Here is a 23,473-nt window from a genome sequence, read left to right as displayed (position 1 = left end):
CGTGAGACACTGTTAGTAACTGTATATTTCCTGTTTTACTTTGTAAGGGGAAACACAGCAAACAGGTGCTAAGTAAAAAGCATGTTCTACACATTGCCTAAATTACTGTGCTATTTCCAACTGCTTCTTTTTATTACAGTTACTCATCTCTTGACACCTGTTTCTCTTCTGAGTGCAGGAGAAGAGAAATAAGAGGCCAAGAGAAGAAGCTGATGGAGGAGAGGGCTGTGAGCTCTCTTGTAAGATGCAAGTGCTGAATATCCCAACCATATTGTATAAATAAGGCATTTAAACAGATGTGTTTTCTGTGCTCATTTAATCTGCTGCTCCTGGAGAAGGAAGCAAGCGAGCATCATGATGTTTGTGTGCTACTCTCAGCTGTTTTCACTCTTGTGGCTCATGCAATTGTTTAAATTTGCACATTTTCATTTTCAGCCTGGCTCAGCAGTAGCCCAGGGCTGCCAGCCAGTGGCTGCACCACACGTCACACATTTGCACTACTGCTCCCTCTCTTAAGCCCGTAGCTTTTATTTGCTCAGCATCAGACACATCATAACAATTCCACAGAAGTATAAATTTCCCCCTGATGTGGTCAATGAGACTGTACTCAGTTGAAAACTGTCTACTTAAGTCACATTTACCAGTTAAAAACCCTAAGACTATTACAGAAATTGCTCTCACAGTGATTTTTAAATCGCTGATGTGGAGAGCATTACTGTCCCATATTTCAACCAAAAAGCTGAAAGGAACAAGCAGCACAAAACCCAGTAACTGCCTCACTACTTGTAAGTGCCAGTCCAGCAGATGGCACAAGCTGAGCTTCCCAGGTTATTTCTGGTGCTCGCCCTTCTCTCAGCCCCATCGTGCCCCGCCAGCAAGCATTCCCTGTGTTAGCCCAGGTCACATGCACATGCCTGGAAATGACAGGACCCCAGCAGCATTTCCAGCTGGTATGCATGGCAGGATCCCCGCAGAAACGAAGAGCATGACAGAGCTGCAGAGACAGCACACGAAGCAGGCTTACCTTCCAGGCAGCCAGGAGCCCAGGGTGGGAAGCTGATCCTTAAGAGGGATGGGTCCACGTTCCTGTGCAGCACCACAGCTGCTGCTGTCACTCCCTGGTCCAGCCCGCGGGCTCTGCAAACACTCACCGAGCAGGAGAAGCAGGCGTGGAAAAGGAAAACAGCACAGGCACCACCAGCTCTGTGCCAGAGGAAGCAGAGTCCTGCATGCCATGTACAGGGAGCAGAAGGCTCCTCGACAAATATTCTCCAATGGCAGAAGTTTGCTTATGTTTGAGGATGAAAACAAAGAAGGTTATTTCAAGATTACAATAAACTGATTCCAGGAGCTCAGAGCCTTTTGTGACATGGCAGTCCTTGGAAGCTGTACGTGCATTCTTCTCTTTGCAGGGCTTTTAAGTCAGTTGTTTGAAGTGGACTATCCTTGTGCTGGCAAGGTCTACATCTACTGTCCTCCAGGAGTAGAGATAGGAATGGAAAAACAGGCTTCTTTTCTGTCAGATATCCATCATTTCAGCTGTATACATGATGTCCCTGAATATTACTGCTATATCCCAGCAACTCAAATTATCCTGGGCTGTAAAAAATGTATCAATAGATTAGTTACACAAAAAAAATCTTCCCACCATATTGATTGGTACTGTTTGGCATGCCTTCCTCCACAACGATGGATGTAACCATGATGAGATGGGGCTAATGAAATACATTAATAAAGCATTATATACCTTCATAGCTATACTTTAAATTATGTGGCAGTTGAGAATGAGAAGCCCATTCCCCACAGAAAACAAGTGACTGCTCCATAGGCAGGCAATAGCGTTTTCCAGTCACCTCCCAGGTCAGCAGGAAATGAGGGCACAGGATATGAGCTGTAATTAACAGACCAACTCCCACTGAGCCTCTCCACCTTCTGTCTCTGCCCATTCTTATCAAACAGCCAAACCTCAAAAGAGACATTACTCAGTGCTGATAAGGACACCAGCATCTGACCTTTACCTCTGCACCTCTTTCACAGAGCAAAAGCAAAACATAATCAACTGCCACTGTTTTGTTTTTTTTTTTTTCTTAATCAGAGCTTGAATAAGCACAGGCTTTGATTGATATATCGTGATAGCTGCATGTCCATAGAGAGTGTTGCCACTGTAAGTTTATACACACAGCAAAATTCTCAACACTGCAGTATGAAATTTGCCTTGAAAACCCGTAAAAAAGGACAGATAAAAATCTCAGTGCTTAAAAGTTATCTGAATGGCGACGGCATTTGGTTAAAAGCTTGTCATTTTGATAGCAAATGTTTTGATTTCCAAGATCTAATGAAGAATCTAAAACAAACACTTGTGCATGGGAAGTAAAAAGGAAGAAAATACCAAGTCCTCAACAGAACTCTTATTTTACTAGCTTTCAACTACAACTTTTTCTGCAATCTAGGGCTGATTTATAAGAGCTGAGGGTTTGTTTGTTTGGGTTTTTTGTAGTCTAGTAAGACACAAAGTAGTAGTAAATGGTTCATTACTACCTAGAGTACAAAAGCAGCTTGAGTTCTGAGATTGATATTTTTGCAACATGCACTGATCAAACATTAAGTAGTGGTGGAAGAAACCTGTATATTTTGAAGGAAGAAAAGAGATGGGAAACAAATATTTTAAATATAATTTCATTTATCAATATCATTTAAGCCTATGCTTATGCACATTATATAGACTTTAATATTACAGTCATAGCAGATTCTTAGACAATGTTCATTTTGCAAATGAATTAAATTAACTTAATATTTGATTGCTATCATCAATCAAAAAGCAGATGTACAAGATAATAAAAAAAACCAAGTGGATGCCATTGACTTGACATTAAAGTGTTAGTGCATATCCGTCTATTCAGAATAAAATATCCCTTTTGTTAGTAGGAGATATTGTTCTCTTTGTGACAGCCATACCCTCCTGGGAACTTTCTAATTCTGTAAAAGCCAGCTACCAGCAGTCATTGAAGTTATTTATGAATGATCACCTGAGAAATCTTCCCTAAGAATGTGAATAAAAGATGAGGATTTACCAGGTCACTGGGTTGTGTTATATTACATTTCAGGAAAATAAACTGTATAAACATCATAAAAACCATCAATACACACTTAATGTACATGAAAAGAAAGTCATGGCATTCAAGTCCAGCAGGGCCAGACGCCACCTCTGAATTAAGGCAGCACCATGGAATCTCAGATAAAGAACATTCCCAAATGGTTCTTCTTAAGCAGCTTAAAATGCATTAGAAACCTGAATAGCAGTGAAGAGAATAAAGGGATTGAAAACAGTTGTACAGGACAATTTGCTCTTAAATGCTTACCTCACACACACATATACATGTGAAATACAGACGTACTGCAGTAAGGCAAATTAAAAGTGTCCTGCTTATATGCAAGTCAGGGAAAAAATAAGTTTCAGACAGTTCCTCATGCATAAGAAATTGCTTCTTGCTTCACTCTCAGGTACCTAGTTAAGGCATAAGGTGCCTCCTGCATTTGGAATTAATAAAATACAGCTTATAGGTCCTGTTCAAATCTGATATACATTACTGATATAACTGGAGAAACTGTTCTTTATTACAGTAGAATGAGATACAGAATTCCAACATAGATAACATTTCTCAGTGGGTAAAAAAAAACAAACCCCAGCACTATTTAAAGACAGATTTTTTTTTTTTAATTCTCATAGAAAATGACATTAAAAGGGACAAATCAAAGGAACCTGGGGGAAGACAGAAGAATGGGCTGTATAGACAAAACATAGACACAAGATTTAAAAAATCCCACCCAACTATACAATTGTTTTCAGTCTATTTCCAAATGAGTAAAGTACCTTCTGAATAAAAATCACCTGCTTTTTTCTCCATTACATTTAGGTCCTGCAGGGCACCTTTACAAATGGCTACTGGAACATGTGGTGACATTCACATAACTTGACCCAGTCCATTTCATTTCAAGTTCACAAGTTCTTGCCAAAGGAAAGTTCAAGGCAAAGAAATACAAACAGGTTTGTCCTCACAAATCCATCCTCCATGTAATGGTTTTCACTATAAATAAGGCATAGTGGTGCAAGTACTACATTAATGTAATCAAACAATGGGAAAGAAAACCACCCATGAACTCCTGCCAGAAAAGTACTTTATTAGGGAGGATAAAAAGCACTGCTCAGACAGTCTGAATAGGCATGGCCTCCTGTGCTGTCAGGCTCCTCGGGCTCAAAGTCATCAGGGTCTGGGGGCAGCTGCTCAGCATCTTCATCTGAAGTGGAGGGGCGTGTGAGGATTATCCGAGGTATCTTCAGCAAGAGGGAAAGATTTCAGAAAAAAAGAATCAGATCAATGCAGGTAAGTGTTTAATGGGAATATTTTAAAGGGGCAGGGGAAACAGATGATGAGAAAAAAATATGAGAGGTGTAACACCATAGAGAATCATAGAATTGTTTAGGTTGGAAAGGACCTTTAATATCATCAAGTCCAACTACTACCCCAGCACTGCCAAGTCCACCACTAAACCATGTCACTAAGTGCCATAACTACACATCTTTTAAATACCTCCAGGGATGGTGACTCAGCCACTTCCCTGGGCAATGTTCCAGTGCTTGAATGCTCTTTCTAAAAAGACTTTTTTTCTAATATCCAATATAAACCTACCCTGGCACAACTACAGACCATTTCCTCTTGCCCTGTCACTTGTTACATGGCAGGAGAGGCCAACCCCCACCTTTTTAACACCTCCTTTCAGGCACTTGTAGAGAGCAATGAGGTCTCCCCTGAGCCTCCTTGTCTCCAGGCTAAGCACCCCCAGCTCCCTCAGCTGCTCCTCACAGGACTGGTGCTCCAGACCCTTCCCCAGCTCCACTGCCCTTCCCTGGACTCTCTGCAGCCCCTCAGTGTCTTTCTCACAGTGAGGGGCCAGAACTGGACACAGCACTCGAGGTGTGGCCTCAGCAGTGCTGAGCACAGGGGACAATCCCTGCCCTGCTCCTGCTGGCCACACCATGGCTGATACAGGCCAGGGGCCACTGCCCTTCCTGGCACCTGGGCACACACTGATCATGTTCAGCTGCTGTGACCAGCACTCCCAGGTCCTTTCCCACTGGGCCCTGTTCCCACTGTCCCCAGCCTGTAGCTCTGTGTGGGGTTGTGACTGAAGGGCAGAACCCGACACTTGGCCTCACTGAACTTCACACAACTGGCCTGGGACCATCAGTCCAGCCTTTCCAAATCTCTCTGCAGAGCCTTCCTACCCTCCACTCCAGCAGACCAACACTCCCACCCAGCCTGGTGTCACCAGCAAACCTGTTGGGGGTGCACTCAGTCCCTCACCCAGACATTGACAAAGATATTAAAGAGGACTGGCCCCAGTGCTGAGTCCTGGGAAACACCACCAGTGACCAGCCACCCGCTGGATGCAGCTTCAATCACCACCATCCTCTGGCCTGGCCATCCAGCCAGTTTTTCACCCAGCAACAGTGTCCCTGCCCACACCATGAGCAGCCAGGCTCTCCAGGAGAATGCTCTGGGAAATTAAGTGAAAGGCTTTATTAAATTCTGGGTAGACAACATCTAAGTGGGTCACTGTGTCATGGAAGATTAGGTCAGTCAAGCTGAACTTCCCTGGATCCTCCTTCCAGCCCCTCTTCTAGATGAGAATCACATTTACCAACTTCCAGTCAACTGGGACCTTCCCAGTTAGCTAGGCCTGCCAAGAGATGATGAAAGGGGCTCGGGGAGCATTTCAGCAGTTGTCTCAGCACCCTTGGCTGGATTCCATTTGGCCCCACGGACCTGTGTGTGTCTAAGGTGTGCTAATCTTTGAAAAAACCTTCTATATTCTATATTCTATAGGTGAAAAAAAATTAAAATATTCTTCAAAAATAAAAACAAGTAAATACAAAAATTTAATTTAATTTCATTATTAATTGAATTCATCCTCCTGAAAGCAATAAAGGATTCATTAGCAACCATAAATCATATCAATTATTGATCTTTGAAAAATTGCATATTTGGGCTTCTTTACTGACAAAATATATTTAAAGGAAACATTAAGAGAAAATATCAATGTTTAAATTTTTCAGTAAAATATGCATACATGGATTTGATTTATATTTTTTTGGGCAATAACTTTGTGTTCTTTATGAATTATATTGCAATGTTTTAAAATTAAATTAAATGCTGTAACAGGGAAAAAACAGTGGCAGGCTCTTATGTGTAGTATCATAAATAATGTATCAGTAATTGTTTTTTATCAATGAATGGATTATTACAAATTTCACTCTGATGCACAAAATCATCCTCCTTTTTACTGCTTTCCAAAAAAGGTTTAACATGAAATGAAAACATGTAAAGGTGAGTCAATATATCTAACAAACAGGTAAGATGATAATGTGTAATAAAGTGGTCATCTTATTAGCAGTATGAAAATTTTCAGGACAGTTAGTACTTCTTATTTATCAGCTACTTCTACTTGTGAGAACTTAATGTTGACTGACACCACACAATTTAATTGTTTATATATTATTTCCTTGCTGTACATAACTTGATTTAGGAAATGACACAAGCATATAGATGCTTAGTAGCTGTTCCACTTTCAGCCAGGAGGTTTCTGCATTGAAGTAAAATGAATTATTCCCCAGGCTCCCCTGACATTAGCTCCAACTCCCCCTGGCTCACAGCACACTACACATAGACACCGAAGTGCAGGTGTTAATCCAGAGCAGAATCTCACTCCTGCTAGATATAAACTAATTTTAAAACCATGTGTAAATTTAGTGTATATCCTGGTGTACTAAGCACTCAATTACATACCTTTTTTTCCCCCTTCTTTTTCTTCTGCTTAAACTAAGAAGGACACATTTCTGGAAGCTTTAAATAACCTACAGAGATCCTAAGCACTGGCCATGCTACAACTCAGGAAGATTTGCTTTGGTCATGCACACATGACATAATTTATAAGCTTTCCTTATAAGCACTGGATGGCTCTGTTCTTTGCTGAAAGATGCTTCTTGCTTAACAACAGCCAGCTGCTTTGCAGTACAGCAAATGCACATCTATACACACAGGTGGTTTACTGGGTCACATAATGAAATTCTGACTCAAGAACTCAAGAACTACTGCAGAGGTCTGTGCCCTAAGTTATTTACAGTCACATCCAGGACCAGGCTGAGCTGTCAGTTCAAAGCTCAGGGAAGACCTTTCTTTGTGTAGTGTGCTGTTCAAAAATAGACATGTGCACACCTCCCCATGACTGACATGTATTTCATTAGCAATGCAGAGTCACCAGTCCTATTTGTCCTTTTGAAGAAAATACCTTAGCCATTTTGAATGTCAGTTTTTTAAGTACTCTTTTTCAGAATGGTCCCTACTCCCCAGTTTCCAAAGAACCAAAACTAATTCTCTAAAAGAGATTTTCTTCAAACATTTCATGACTGGTTGTATACTATCTTTCAAATATTATGATGGAACTAGGTCTAAAAATTATAAACTAAATTTAATTGATGAAAAGTGCTCCTTCACCATTTCTGTGGTAATTGAGTTAACTGCTCCACAAAATAAATGGTATTGGGAAGTCTTACATCTACTCTTCCATGTTGCTGCAGGTAAACAGGAAAGCAGCCCCTCTGTACCCTCTCCAGGCAGGTGAAAGCACACATGCTGACTCACACTGATTTGGAGACATAGTGTTGAGCCTTTCAAAAAAATCAAATATCCTGCTTCAAGTGCAGCTGTATGCTCTGTCCCTTTGCTTTCTGCTCACTCTCCCTGTGAAATCCCATGTGAAGCCATCACTGCTCCTTCCCCGTATCATTCATCCTCCTCTGTGCCTCTCTCCCAGACAGAATGCTGAGGAGCTGATTTCCTCAAATCTGAATCACAGGTACCAATGAAAAAACAACTCTCAGTTGAGGATGGTGCTAATTATGCAATTGCAAATGCAACTAAGTAATAGAGCAGGCATTTGTGCAAGGTCTAATTCAATGAAAAGAGGCTTGGGCCTCTAGTCTCTCTCTCCTTGCAGGAAAAGTTATCAATTAAGTTCCTCTATAAACCAAAACCAACACAAAATGGATGTAAGAAACACACATCACATTTCTAACCACAGTGGCCTAACCATCTTCACCTAACCATCCCCTAAGGACCCAGCACTCACTGTCACTGCCTTCACATTCACCCAAGCTCAAGGAACACCACAATATAAGCTTTTTCAGCTTCCTTTACTCTTTCAGTTTTGTTAAACAAAAACAATCAAACAAACTGCAAACAAAAGAAAGTAACAAAACTCAACAACTCTAAACTTGCATTAGGGTTTGTTACATCCTTTTCTCAAACCCAATGCTTCTCTTCCCAGAATCCTGGAGGGATTTTACCTTCATTTTCGTATTTCCCTGCTTATCTTCACTTACTCAGCATTACCCTATTAAATAGGCAAGCTTTGCTCTTGGAGCTTTCCTTTACTATTCATATCTGAATGTACATCTCCTGGTGCAGCATGATCAAGGGAAGATAGGAGAACAGATTTCCTATGTGAAAAAAGGGCACAGCAAAGAGGAAGGAAACTATTTCCACTGCCCATTACAGACAGGGCAAGACAGAGACATTTAGGATGGCAATAAGGAAAACCCTTCCAGTACAGGCACCTGAGTTGCTTGTCTAAGGCATGTGGGAAACTTCCATCTTCTGTAGACAATTCTCCAAACAAAATTGATGCCAGTGAAGGGGGACAAATTATCTGTATTTTCTATTATTCCATTGTTTCCTCCACTGGTTGTTACTCAGCAGTGTTTGAACTTGTTTAAAATACTTATGCTGAAATTGCAAAGTCCTCCTACTCAGTTTCCATCATCATGCTTTAAATAGCATTACTTAAATAATATTGGAGCTACTACTCAATCTCAAATTGTCAAAATACATGGAATATTTTTTCAGAAAAATGCATCATTAATTACTTGAAACAAGTTACTATTTTTCCATTTTCCCCTGAAATTACCTTTTCAGTCCTAAAAAGTAAACTTCAAAATGGAGATGTCCTGTAGTAAAACCAGGGGGCTCACTGGTGGAAACTTCTTCCATTACCTTGTGTCACTTTTTTTAACATAACCACTAAGACTTTCTACAACTAAAAAAACTCAGTTTTGTTTGAATCGTGCATAATTAAAAACCAAATTATTTCAGACACTCTCATTTAATGGATTACCAGCCTACACTGAAACTCTGAGTCCTTCAGCTGGAGCACAGACAGGGGGCTGCCTGTGCACTCTGGTCCTCTGCAGGAAGAAGTAAAATAAAGCCATCTAAACAACTTGGGGCAATTCAGCTGCAGTGTTGGCTGCAAAAATTCTTTCATACTGAAACAGGATAGGAACAAACCCGCAACTAGCTGGGATGTTTGAAAGCAGTTTTTAAAATGAAACATGATAAATGAAATGTCTTGCCAACAGGTCACCATCCAATAATTTTTAACTTCCAGACGTGCACATATGCTTTCCTTACCTACTTCTAATCAAAATCTCTGTTCAAAACATTGCAGAACAGTCCATAAAAGACAGTTCATTATGTCTTTTTATAATTTTTCAAAACAAAAACTGAACAGAACAAACTCCATCATCTTTTTTTTTTTCTTTTATAAGCCTTTCCCTTCCCCTGGCCTCTCCCAGCCCACAGGTCCATACTCCAGCATTAGCTGGAGAGGGAAGTTCTCAAGGCAACACTCACAGCTACAGACCAAGCTTCACATCAAAGGCATAACCAGCAGTGACAGGGCAAATCACAGCTGGCAGCAAGGCCAGCTGCTGGGCACAGAGGTACAAATCAGAAGATGAAACAACACATGAAAGGCCAAAGTTTGATGGAATAAGGGCAGGAAAAAAGAATTTGGATTGACCTTTTTTAGGAAGAAAACCAGACATACTTTTAACTCTAGTTCAAACAGGTAAATTTTTAAAGAAAATATTCCCCAGCTAGAAAATGCCTGCCTAGCTTTGCTCCATATATCTAAATAATGCATATTTTTAAAATTTGACTTTACAGCTGATCTTCACTGACTCCAGTGCTAAGGATGGCACCCTTAACTGGGGAAAGCAGGGAAAAACAAAATTATCAACACATGTGAGAGCATGTGCAGGGGTTTACATAAACCTTATGAATAATGTTATGATTTCATACTTAGTCTTACCTGTTTTGCCATCACTGGGGATGGAAGTAATTTTTTAGACCTGAGGAGTAAATTTAGATTTCTCACTAAACAATTAAAGCAGTCCTTTGCTAGATGCAAAAGATCACATTTGATAATGACTGTATTCACAGAATAAGCTGTCTAAATCAAATTTAGTAAAATAGGGTATTTTTTCATGCCTAAAAAATATTACAAAGCTGGAATTCTAAACAAAAATTTTAAAAAGAGGATGCAAAATGCATCCAACAGAGCAGCAGAGAAGGGGCAGAACTGTTGCTGCACAGTTCACAACAAACCGATGGTGTTCTTAATTGAAGAGACATCAGCAGCAATAGATAAAAACAACCTTCTCCCCAAAAGGAAACAAGGAAATGCAAGTCAAAGAGAGAAAAAGAGATCAAATTAGTTCCTTGTGAGTTCATGACTCACAAGCAATCCCACCTCCAGGCAGGAGCAGGCACAGCAGCCAGGACAGCAGCTGGGACAGGGTGGAAAGCTGTGGGACAGAAAGCAGCTGATGCACAGCTGTGTGCTTGAAAGCACAGGAATCTGGAAACCCCTTCTAGGCATTCAGCACAGCTCCCCTTTTCTAGCATATCAGGGACGTTTCAACAAGCATGGGTTTTATGGTGCACCCCCAAATCTCCTGGTCGTGGAATCCCTGGCTGCATCCCTTTCCCCAGCACTTTAAAATGCTGTTTTACTGCTGTGTTTGACCTCTGGCCAAACTCCAGAAATTGTGATGCCAGGTGGAGAGAAAGGTATAAACTCCTCCTGCACTCTGGGGAAGATAAATCTTTGGTGAGGCATGGATGAAGCACCTCATTTACACTTGGCTGCAGAAGATCTCTGCACAAGGAAATCAGTGTGATCTGTGCTGCTGCACTCAGGGAGCAAGCAGCTCATGACACCTTTTGTTGCTTGGGGCTGGGAGAGGGCAGCACATAATTCAGTTCATCTTTGCCCTTGGAACAGCCACACTTCTCTCCAGCCCTGACAGAGGAGCTCTGGCACCATGCTTTTGGAAGTGCTGCCTCAGTTTTGTGTGCAGCAGTCTGGTGAGAGCCCTGAGCAGGGGCTACCCCATCAGCCCATCCCTCTTCCTCTGCTGCTCTTCCCACGCTGTGCACATGATTTACTCCAAAAGCTAATTCAGGTTGGTATGATTTCCTGGAGGTCAATGAACCAGACAAGCACTAAAACACTGGAACAGGCTGTTCAGAGAAGTGTGGATGCCCCATTCCTGGAAATATTCAAGGACAGGTTAGACAGGGCTCTGAACAACCTGGTCTAGTGGAAGATGCCCCTGGTCACTACAAGTGGGGTACAAGATGACCTTTAAAGCTCCATTCTGACCAAAACCACTTCATGATTCTGTGGAAATTACCCCTGTGTGAATTTTCTAGACATTGATATATTTTACAGCTCAGTTTTAAAGCAGTATTTTCTCTACTTGGAATAGCAAGAGAACATCTTGCATGTTTCATCTGTCTTCCAGCATGCAGTATATATAACATTAGGTCATGTCACATTTAGAGCAAAGCTCCTTTCTGCTCTTGCTCTCTGCCAAGTGCCTCCCAAGGGCAATGCACAAGTCAAGAATGATGGAGCTCTGTCAAACTTATAAAAAAATGGAAGATCAATCCTCATAATGTCGTATCTGCAATGCTGTCAAGCACAAAAGGCTTTTGTATGACTCAAATTGTGTATGAAAAATTGTCCTTGCTCCATTTCTTTCATCTTTTAATGTACCACTGGATAGTGACTTCCCTGACACTGGAACCTAATTTACAGATTTTCATATAAGTGTGTAATCATTTATGGTCTGATGCTATGAAAACATTGAAGAAAATGCATTGCTCTGACCACATCAGGAGACTTAAAAGGCATTGCCCCCATAAGCAGTGCCACCCATGGTCCAAGTTATTATTTGAAGAAAACTCATCAGCCCTGTGAAAGGCAGAGGCTGAAAGCCTGCAGGAACTCAGTACAGTCTCTTCCCCTGCAGTATTCCTGCAGAGTCCATGAGCATGCCTTTCACAAGGGGAGGCATTGCTTGTGTACAATGCTACATCATTTGTGCAGTTCTTTAAATACTTATCCTCTTTTATTCTCAAATAATATGCTATGTCCAAATAATATCCTACAGCACAGTTCAAGGTGCCTTGCATGATTTTGTCTGTCTTTTGTATGTTTTTGCTTCTATTGTCTGCAGTGTTTATATTGCCTACCATATGATGGACTCACTTTGTAGATCTTCTCTAACTTGGAGGTATTTTAATATGGTAACTTGAAAAGATCAATTAATGTCCTGTCTTTTAAAAAGGTTTTTCCTATTTAGCATTGTTAATTATAAGCTTGGCAAAATCCAAGAACTTAGAGCTTTGAGTCAGTTTTGACTGAGTGCTGTGAGAAAACAACTTAAAAGGAAGAGAGGAAAAAGATACACTGTGCAAAAAGAAGCATTTGTTGGGAGCAGGAACTTAATTTCAAATTCACAAAATAAGCTCCCTAACCACTACACTATGAAGGCACACACAGTGTCTACAACACACACACCTTTTATCTTCCATCTTTCATGGTGACTCAGAAATACTCAGTTGCTTAGATAAAAGCAGAAGGAAACAAGGAGATGAAATGGAGGAGGTGATCACTCAGCACATGGGTGCTCTCACTCCACTGAAGCTCACACAATGACTAAGGTTAGCTAAACCAACAAATCTCACAGGCTTCTTTGCAAACATATGTAAACCTGCACAAGATGCAAGGCAATGGAGAATTAGGTTCCTGACTTCTAAAACTAACTTAGCTTGTCAGAATAAAAAAAAAAATAACATAAAAACACCAACACCCTTACCTGACAAGATAAAAAGAGTCATGAAAATGTTTTGGAGAAGGAATAAAGCAGAAACTTGAAGTAGTAGATCTTATGGTGCTATAGGTCAGTCAAACACTGTGATGTGAGCAAGGTCTTTACTGTTTGAAACAAACTTAAGAAGAAACCTGGCTTTGTTCATGATAAGAAAATTCTGAATCTCACTTTATTTGTCTCCTTTTACACTGCTTCTCTGACCTGAGTACTCCACTGGCTTTGCTTTTAAAATTGAACTAAGTAAGACAATGACTAAAGAAACAAAAGTTTTATGTTATGTGATTTCAATTTTCTGGTATGTTTCAAACACGCACAGATGAATAAAGAAAGTATTTGATATTAAGTTTTTTGAGGATTTTTAACTAATGTAAGTGGATCAAGGTTTTTTCCTGGAAAGTCATTATCACCTGGAAATGAAGTTAGATCTCATGTAAGATTTCTCACGACTTGCATATGAACAACATGAGACAAAGGCACGAGACCAGCAACTGCATAGTGTGGAAGATGGTGTATCTGCTTATGCATTTTCTGCAGGCACAAGAGAATTTCATTTTGATACCTTATAGATTCCTGTACACTTGTCTGTTTTCTCAGCAGATGCAGGAACACTTGGTATCTCTACATTTTTAAGTGCGCAGCCAAAAAATTTGGCTTTTTTAGCATGAAGAAGTTCTCCAGATTTTTTTTTCAGTACTGTAAGCTTCACCTTTTTTTTATTTATTTATTTATTCACACAATCACTTAATTGGCAACTCTTACTTCAACCTTTCTTGAAAATCCCAGTATCAGTGACACTTGTGCCCCTGGTGAACTGTATGAAAAAATGTAATTGGGGAAATTTCCAGGGAAAAGGCATAAAATTAAATCAAATAATATGCTAATAATTTAAGTTAAATACAAGATTAAAATATTTTGAAAGCTTGATAGTAATTACAAAGTATCTAATATCCTTATACTGATAGCCCCAAAATGAGTCAAAGAAGATGGCATGATGAGGCATGTTATGAAATGATAGAAGATGCTGAAACCTGTCAACACTCTCCATTTATTCAGACAAAATCCTCTGGGAGTTTCAGTCAGAGGCTGAATGAAAATATTTATGATGGAGATAGACTTTGAAGAGTTGGCTCTATGTTTGAGAGGATGGATAGGAAACAATAACAGAACTGGAAATGAAGACTGCAGAATCCAAGCTAAAGTTCCTTCTGTTAAAGTCAGCACAGGCATGTGTGTACAGCCCACTTCAAATATTTCTATTTAGATATATATCTGTATTAAGCAAAGTAATATATGTTTTCATATTTTGAAGTATTATTAGCATAACTGAGGCAAGTCTATAAAATACTGTAAAAACTGTTTAATCATAATTAAAGTTCTGAGGCCTCTATCTGTATGTCAGCAAAATACTCAATCATAATTAAAACCAAGGAAGATTCTCATTTTTCCTTTGCAATACAATGACTCACTGTGAAAGAACATTTCGTTTGTCCAACTGGTCATTCACACTGTCATAAAACCTTAAAGCTGGCACAAAGGGTTTGAAATTGAGTTTGGCTGGATGAGTTAACAATTAAATGAGGCTTTTAGAAGCAGTTAGAGCAACCAAAGCCATGGAAAACAGAGGAAACTTGAAGCTGGCAGCAGCGTTGCCTGTTGTAATGCCAGAGCAGCAGGCTCAGAGATGGTTGGGCTGTGGCTAGCAAGAATGACACAAATATTATCACAGAGAGCATATGCTAAGAGGATGTTTTTTAAAAATTCAATAAAAATAAACAGATGAAGACAGTATCTGCTGGAAGGCAGGCTGATGACATGGAAGAGAGGGAGAAGAAAGATGATACCATCTGGCACATACTCAGATTTTGCAGAATAGTAATAAGAGTCTCTGGCTTCTTTGCCATTTTGCTTCAATCCCTCCCTCCCTTGTGTAGACACAACCACCTTCTGTTGAAACCTGATCAGAAACACAAAGGAAAGGAACCTTCCTATATTCTAGCACAGAAGAAGATTCTGCCTTAAGGTCCTGCTGCCACCTGCTTATCTGAACATGCAAAGCAAGAACTCCATGAGAAGCCAGGCTCTAAACACTTTTCAGATCATAAGATTTCCTTCAGTTATTGAGGAATACAAGGGACTTCAAAGCATGAACAGATGAAAAATTGAGCATTCCCAAGTCAGCAGGATACTTCCCACAAGCCCATAATCCCTAAAAATGATGACTGCTGCTCCAGGTTACAGGCAATAGCATGTATCATTTGCTACAGCACAAAGATTTTTATTTCAAAAAAAAGAAACAAAACCAGAAATACAAATGTTTCTTCACAAAAGAACTTGCATACTGGTTACTTTTGACACTCAGAACATATTCAGCCAGTTGACTCCCTCTGAGAACTCTGCTCTAAGTTAAGTATCTCAGTCTAATCTGCCTCCTCTCCCCACTACACCTGAAGAACTTTAAAGGGAGGCATACAACATATAAATACAGTAATTTCTTCTTTTTGGATGAAAATACAAAAAGTCAGATACTACTGCAACAGATCCAGGCCACCACCAATGCATGAATAAACTTTCAACAGTGTTTCCTCTAACAGGAAGCCTCATGCTTCCTGCAATGATGATAAAGGCTGTAAGAAACAGCTACCAGGTAAAACTGGATTAAAAAAAAAAAAAAAACCAAAACAAATTGATGAAAGTGCTTTCAGCTGGAAAATAAAACTGGTCTAAATGTTTTATAAGATGATGTTGGAGGCCAGAGGCCTCAAAACAAGTTTCTTTAAGCAACTAATAGAAGGGAAAACCCTTCTTAGTCTATCTCATGGACAAAAACTGTAGCTTAACATGTCAAACATTGACTAAGGCAGGAGACCAGAGAAAAGTAGTTGCATTATCTATTTGCTGACTTTTTCAGTCAACTAACAAATCACATTAGTCATCTAAATGGCTAATAAAAACTGGTATGGTCTTTGATTATAGTTTTTTATATAATATACTTACTTTCATTTTTTGCCATTAGCTGGGCTGTGAATGGTACTCATGGAGAAAGATTTTAAAAAAGATTGAAAGAAGAGGAGTCAAACAAAGAATTCCTGTGGCATTTGCTGCAAGAGAAACAGCTGCTGCTTTCTAGTACTTCAAGCTCCCTACAAGATGCTTTTTGACCTTAATTATTCAGGAACCTCGATTTTTTTTGTATCTTCCTAGTAAAGCCATATTTTCAGTTGTGCACATAGGTGACCAAGATTAGGGTAGGTCTTCAGAAAGTTGAACTAGCTAGAGAAGTTCCAAAAAATGGGTTTCTAAAAGCCACCCTGCAGGCTCAGCTGTTGCCTTCTGTGACACGTGCAGTAGCCTTACTGTCAGTCACCTAAATAAAATACAGGCATGTCCTAGCCTGTGACACAAGTGCTCCCCTCCAAGCAAAAGATGAAAATGGTCACCTCCTGGAGGCAGTTCACTCTCTCCCTCCTAAAAGAGGGACCCTGGAAATGCTGCTCCTTCCATTAGCTAGAGACAGAGTTCAGACAACAGAGTAATGACTCCAGCTGGGGGAATGGCACCACTCTAAAGTCCCCAGACCAAAGTGCTTCAAAAGCTCTACCCAGGAGCTCCTCCAGAAGCCACATCCCAGCAGCACTGACAGCCACATAAATGCTTGGTAGGGTCTCTGATCTTTGATATGTGTGGAGCTCTGTGCCAGTCTTTACCAGCATTAATGGCAGACAACAGTAACTTTTAGGTAAGAGTGACTTGTTATTTACTGGGGCCATCCTACTTACTGTTATGACATGGTTGACTGTAGGGAAGGGACTGCCCTTGGGGGAAGCTTCAGCAGGACCAGCATCAAGGACAGCAGGCTCTGAAACAAAGGTGGCCTTTAAAAGAAAACAAAAAATATTAAAAAAAAAAAAAATATTTCAAATATTTTTATTTGAAATGCTGTTTAAGAAGAGGAGCTCCCTCCCTCTCAAGTTAGCATACAAACACCTGGCCCTATTGTTACATGTGGTTGTACAACAAAAGCAAATAAAATTGCAATTCTTGCTGTTTCCCATTTTTGGTGAATTTTGTATTTGAACTGTTGAAAATATCAGTTCAAGGATTAGAAGTTGTAACACTGTCAAGAGAAAAACACTTGTTATTTGTACACAGATTAGTCCTGTGGTCAAAACAGTAGTATTTCTATAGCACACCTCATTAATTTCTTCTCATCACACACTCTCAAAAAGCAGAGAGTTGTTTTCTATATGCTTTAAACAGATGAATGATTCTGCCATCTTGTGGGAGATGGAGAAATCCTAACTATTTGTATAATAACAGCAGGGCAGAACAGGATGGAATAGAAATTTCTTCTTTTTCACTTGTTTCCCTATTGATTAAGTGAACAGACATTACTACCTAGTATATTCCAAAGTCCCCAAAATAAATAATAATTATAGCCTCACGGAGGAACCTCAGCAATGGGGTTGATTTTTAAGATACTAACTTGACCAGAAACTCTGCTCAGAAGGTAAAAATACAGCAACTAAAAATCCTGAGCTTTTTTCCCCAATGAACTGATAATGTGAAATATGTAGAGAATTATTTACATTCTCTCCCATTTGTTACAATACTTTTCATAAAAGAAATGTAAAATTATACAGGTTTTTATCTACAATTAACCTTTTAAGAACTGTCAAACTAACACAATATTATGGAACATCACCCTCTATTAATAATTCCATAGCATAGTTTTACAAAATTAGTAGATTAATTTATCATTAAAGTCTTTGGCTGATACAGATTGTATCATTATTCCTGACAATTTAACAGACATACAATATTGCTTGCTCTATCCTACCTTAATTCAACATGGACCATGCTGGAGTAAAAGCTATTAATCTAACCAAGCATAAATGACAGTTTAAGAGAACAACAGCTGAAATAAATATGGACCAGTTTCACATAAAAATAATTTTGTAGAGGCTCTCTTCCTACTCCACCATTCTCAAACATAAACAGAAACCAAACAGTACATCAAAAGTGTGTAACACAAAACTGTATGTGACCATTTTTTCCATTGTTCTTGGGAAATTCTGAAGCTCAAGAAAGTGGCTTCTGCTAGGAAAGATGAGGCTTGAGGTGGAGCAGCCCAAGAGAGACATTTATCCCTTGGCACATGGCCCTGTAAGCCTCCATCAGGGGAGTTATTTTGAGCTTTTCTCTTCCTACAAAAGATTACCTTGGGGAAACAAGCTCATTTAGTTAATATTTCTTTGTTACAACTGCAATGAACTCATCTAGTAAATCTAATACCATGTCACAAGAAAGCTTCTTGGATCAAGTACAACTGCATTTATGCTTTCATAACCACTTACTAAGACCATTTTTTTCCTTTGTAAATTATTCATTTAAGTGAACAGTATTTTGTTAAGCACTTTGAACATAAAGATCTGACAACCAGAACATAATAAGAAGGAATACAACAATTTAATGTTATTATCATTTCTTCATAATGGCAAGGATCTAAAAAGCTAAGGCAAGCTAGATCTGGATCTCAAGTTCCCCAACTCTAAGTGATTTGATTTAAAAACAACAACAAGAGAAAACACTCCACAGTGACAAACAACCCATCTACCTCAGCCACTCTGTCTCCTGCTTGTACCCCAGCCAAGTCTGGTGGACCATCTTTTGGCAGCCGTGCAATCAGGATCCCCTGGTAACACAAAACATAGATTTCAGAAGTGACAGTTTCTCCCACTGTTCTTAGATGTAAAAAGCAAATGGGAAGTAATTAATTTCCAAGACTTATTGTTCTCTTGCCTCCATAAAATTAAAAACTAAATGCCTTAGCACATTAGCAAGACAAAAAAAAAAATAAACCTCCATGGCTGACACATACAACAATGAATAAAAGTCAGTAATTGTTTACACTGTGCCATGGGGAACAGACTGGAAAACAAAGATATTTAAAAGATAAATCAGTGAGAAGATGTGTGAAATAATTCTTCCAAATCAAGTTAGCTCCTGGGAATGAGCAAATGAGATGGGAGAGGCATGTGGATTGCCAAGGGAGTGACCCCAAAATGAGGCAGAAAATGATAATTAAACAACAGCCATCAGGTTGCCTTTTCAAAATCATTTGTTTACATTTGGGTATCTCTCCCAGATCACCCCTCCTGGAGCTTCCCATCAAAATCTAATGCCAGATCCTGCTCTGGGAAATTAGCTACCTATGTTTACCCTTGTTAGGTTTACAAAGATGGAACTGTTACATGAAGGACAATCTCAGAAAGCAAACAACAAAACACAGTAACTCAAGGAACTACTCATCAGTTTACTCCTAGATACGTTTTGAATAATGAAATGCACCTCATCACTTTCTTTACATGAAGATGAGCCCTTTCCACCAGCAATGCTAATACCAAGACTCCCCATTTGACTGCACACAGTAATGGTTACCTGGAAAAGAATTATAATGGATAAGTGACCTAATTAATCAAAAATATTGCCTGTTAATTATGTGAGCATTGAAAATCTTCCTCCCACTCTGAACACCAGCAGACATGCCCTGGAGAGTCCAGCCCAGAGGAAAATGGTTCTACACTTCAACACTGGCACATGCAAGACTTGACACCACTGCTTTGAAACCACACACTGAACAAAGACTCAGCTCAGTGGCCAACTGCACATAGCTTTGACTTGACCTCACAATGCCAAAGCTGGGTATGTAGAGTGAGATGCTACAAGGCTACAAGGAAAGTGGGTTTCTTTATGGGAAATTCTTTTTCCACATGAGCCATGGGCAGTAAACAGAGTAAGCTGAGGCTTGTCATTCAGGTAAGCCTCATGACATCTGCCATACAACACCCCCCTTCTTTGCCTGTTCTGTAACCTGCCTCACCCAAGAGGAGCTCCCCAGAGCCACGGGGGCTGTCCCGCAGACATGCAGAGCCCAGCAGCAAGCCCAGCCCCTGCAGCAGCCCCGAACCTTGAGCGGGGTTTGCGGCACGTCCAGCGCGCGCGGCGGCTCGACCCCAAGCTGCCCCTTGGGGTGGCATCCTGGCACAGCCTTCCCCTGCACTGCCAGCTTCTGCTTCTCCTGGAACGCTGCTCTGAAACTCCTCTGGTCTCTCACGTTATCGCCGCTACCAAAAAGGCTGCCGGAAAACTTGGAAATAGGTTCCTGAGGGTTAAAGATAAAAAAGGTAAACAAAGAGACAGCAAGGAGAATCTGAAACACAGACCTTACCCCTGCTTAGATGAGTTTGTTCCTCACTCTCACATTGCTCTATGATAGAATTTATTTCACTGAAGACAAAACTGGAACTTTACAACAAACACACAAAGGTTTATTTTACCATTATTTCTCTGGGCATGTTTTGCTCTCTGCACTGGGGTTGAAATTGTGGGAACAGGGAGAGGATTTGGATTCGTATAACTTTTCACTGGGTTCCCTGGCATGCACAAGCACATGTAACACACACATATCCATATGTGCACAAATCCTGCAATGCCCTGTGAAAATAGCAGAGCATCAGAACAAGACTATTTTGGGCAGCCTCTGGCAGCTCTGAAGCACTGAACTCACTGTTCTGGGGGAAGGAACCAGATACACAAGGCAAAGGAAAGATATTTCCATACAGAAAATAAACAGCTCCTCAAAACTCACATTCCATTTTTGGGAGCATAGGTGTGAGAGGGAAGGCAAGCCCCTAATAAGCATCTACATGTCTAAGACTTGGTTTCAGTCATTGGATTGACTTCAGTTGCAAATGGCAGTGAGTGGAGACCTGCAAACTTAAGTGAATTATTTAGGAGTCCTCTGGAAATGGAACCTCAAAGGTAATGCATACTGAAGCCTGGCTCTAGGGTGAATTTAATCTGAGATGCAGTGAGGAGCTCACAATGTCACCCTATGCTCAGCTAAACCACGAGGGCTTGAAAAGAGAATTACACAATCAAAATACATCCACCAAACAATTAAAGCTTCAGACAAATTTGACTGCAAAATGTAGTGATGTTCTCCAGCTATCAGTTACTCTTGACAAAGGGTTAAATTAAATTCAGACATGATACCCAAATTCTGTTCACATTTTAGGAATGCTTTACTTATATTTAGCTGATTTTTGCTCCTTAATTTGATGGGTTAAGGTCAAATCAGATCTTCACATTGCTCAAATCCTTCTATCTTCCATTGGCAGTAAAACAATGCAGCAAACACACACCAACACCTCTGAAAATAAACTCTGTAAGTGTTTTCCTAAGCTTGGAAGTTCAATGCAAAAATAAAAAGCAGTGCCATTACCTTGAACAGCTGTGCAGAACCCCACTGGACACTTTATTTTTCAATCTATATTGGCACTTTCCCACAATCTCTTTTTGGTTGGGATGGAAAGAAGCACTGACAACCCCAGGGAAAGCATATAAGGCATGATTGCTTCCCATTTTCACTTAAAAGGGAATTAGTTTAGCTTTGACTCACATAAAACATTCACTACCTTTCTTCTTTGAGAGAGATTTCTCTTTACAATGCCAGGCTGACTAACCCAGACATATCTGCAGTGCTGTGGGTGCCAGGGAAGAAGGCCATGAGCAAGAGCCAGGACTGTGGGTGGAGGAGAGGGCACACCAGCAGCACTCACAGGGGCTAGGAAGGAAGCAGAGGTCCTGGAAGAGAAGCAGGAGCCCCAATTCCTCCTTCATCTCCCAGCAAACATCAGGAAGAACAGTGAGCAATGCCCTGAAAGGGAAAGGCTGACAGAGTGCAGTCACCACCTCCTTTTCCCAGGCTAGCACCAAGAGGACAGCCAGGCTGCAGCACAGGTGACAGACACCTGGCAGGCACAGGCTGGAGAATCTACAGCAGGCAGGGGCTCACTGACATCAGCATCCTGGAAGAGCATCACCCAAAATTGACATACAGTGGAGGAGCACTGCAACCTCACTTTTCTACCATCCATGCCTAGGGAGGTGCTGAGCCCCAAGTGCTGCCAACAACCTATTTATCTGAAAGAGATGGGGGGAGCTTGGTAACTGGGGATATAAGCAGGAGAAAAGTAAAAAACGTGTCTCATCATTGCTCAGGTTACTCAAACTGCAGGATGAACTGTGCACTTGAGGGTTGGATGGATTAATTGCACACAAAGTGAAGGAATAAAGCATTGAACATAGCTCTGCACCCTCTGCACAAACAAGGACATGAGAGTTGAACCAGTGCAGGTCCCACAAACCCCTTCATAGATACACATTGCCTCTCCCAGTTTCAAGACTACTTACATCATCAGGATCCTCGAGCTCCTCTGCTTCTTGCTCAGGACTGATCCTTCCTTCTCTCCATTTCCCATTAGCAGAGCTGAATTTGTACAGGTTATCACCATGAAAACCTTCCTTTCCTCTCAACGAGGCCCAGCGAGAGCCCTGGGAGCTCCAGTTATGGCCACTGTACAGCTTAGGAGACTTGGGAAGCCACTTAATAGAGTCCTGAGGGAAAGAGAACATTAAAAAAAGGGCAATGAATAGATTTTAAGACAGTGATTGAGGTATTTAAGAGCAGAAACTGCCTGACAAGTTCTGGAAGGTATTTTAGATTCTAGCAAATACTTGTTTCACTTTTATTCCTCTAGAAGTACCTTCAGCCCCACAGAGACACTTTGCCAGTTGATGAGCATTACTGGTGATACAAAGGGCAAGCAAAGGCTGCTGAAAATAGTGGAAGCCTTCAAGGACCAAGAGCATGGGACCAAGCCTACCTTCAGCACCGTAAAGAAGAATTAATGATCGACAACAGTCTTCAATAAAGTGTACTATTAAGAAAACAAACAAGAGTACTTAGACCTTTAGTGACAGTCTCATCTCATGATCTGAGTGTAAAAAATTTATTAAGTCTTCATTATTCATTAAATAAAATGTTTCATTTGTTAAATGGTACCAACAGATTGATCCTGTAAGGATTTCTGGTTTTAAAAGTGATTATAGTTCAGTTATCCCAAAATGTCCATTACTTATTTACATCCAAAATACTCCACCTTTCTCACTCAGAAGTTTATACATGACAAGTTGTTTCAAGGTTGCCTACGTACCTAAATTTCACTGAATGTTAGATCTCTTTTCAAAATAATCTTTAATTTTCACTTCTGCATTTTCTTACAGTGATACAAATCCAGTGGCAAAAAGCAGCCTGATGTCAAACTAATAAGACATCAATTGAAAAAACAAACAAACAAAAACAATTTTCAACAAGCTTGTGGTGGAGTAATCAGAAGCACATGGTGACTTTCACATGTTTTAACAGGTATTCGATTCAGATTTAACAGTTCTTTAACTTTCCATTTTCCTTTTTAAATGCAGAAGAGGTATGTTCACAAACACACAGAGATATGTTGCTGCTACCAGCAACCCGGATGTCACCATCCC

General features: G+C 40.3%; 1 protein-coding gene across 2 annotated transcripts; it reads right to left on the bottom strand.

Moving 5' to 3' along the window:
• Positions 1-3,574: 3,574 nt before the first annotated feature.
• On the bottom strand, positions 3,575-22,855 carry LOC130251383 (protein scribble homolog). Of its 2 annotated transcripts, XM_056487956.1 has the most exons (6): positions 22,337-22,855; positions 20,049-20,243; positions 19,430-19,519; positions 18,696-18,773; positions 16,858-16,953; positions 3,575-4,333 (listed from the first exon to the last, which is right to left on the bottom strand). In XM_056487956.1, the coding sequence occupies exons 1-6, from the start codon at positions 22,556-22,558 to the stop codon at positions 4,181-4,183; spliced, it is 834 nt and encodes a 277-aa protein (XP_056343931.1). In that variant the 5' UTR covers positions 22,559-22,855; the 3' UTR covers positions 3,575-4,180. The 2 variants fall into 2 exon arrangements, with proteins under 2 accessions (XP_056343931.1, XP_056343932.1); XM_056487957.1 differs by lacking the exon at positions 19,430-19,519 and having other exon boundaries at positions 3,576-4,333.
• Positions 22,856-23,473: the final 618 nt, after the last annotated feature.

Source organism: Oenanthe melanoleuca, chromosome 3 (genome assembly GCF_029582105.1).
Source record: "Oenanthe melanoleuca isolate GR-GAL-2019-014 chromosome 3, OMel1.0, whole genome shotgun sequence".
In the NCBI taxonomy this organism is placed as follows: Eukaryota; Metazoa; Chordata; class Aves; order Passeriformes; family Muscicapidae; genus Oenanthe; species Oenanthe melanoleuca.
Note: the sequence above shows the minus strand (reverse complement) of the source record. Positions and strands in the feature narration are given on the sequence as shown.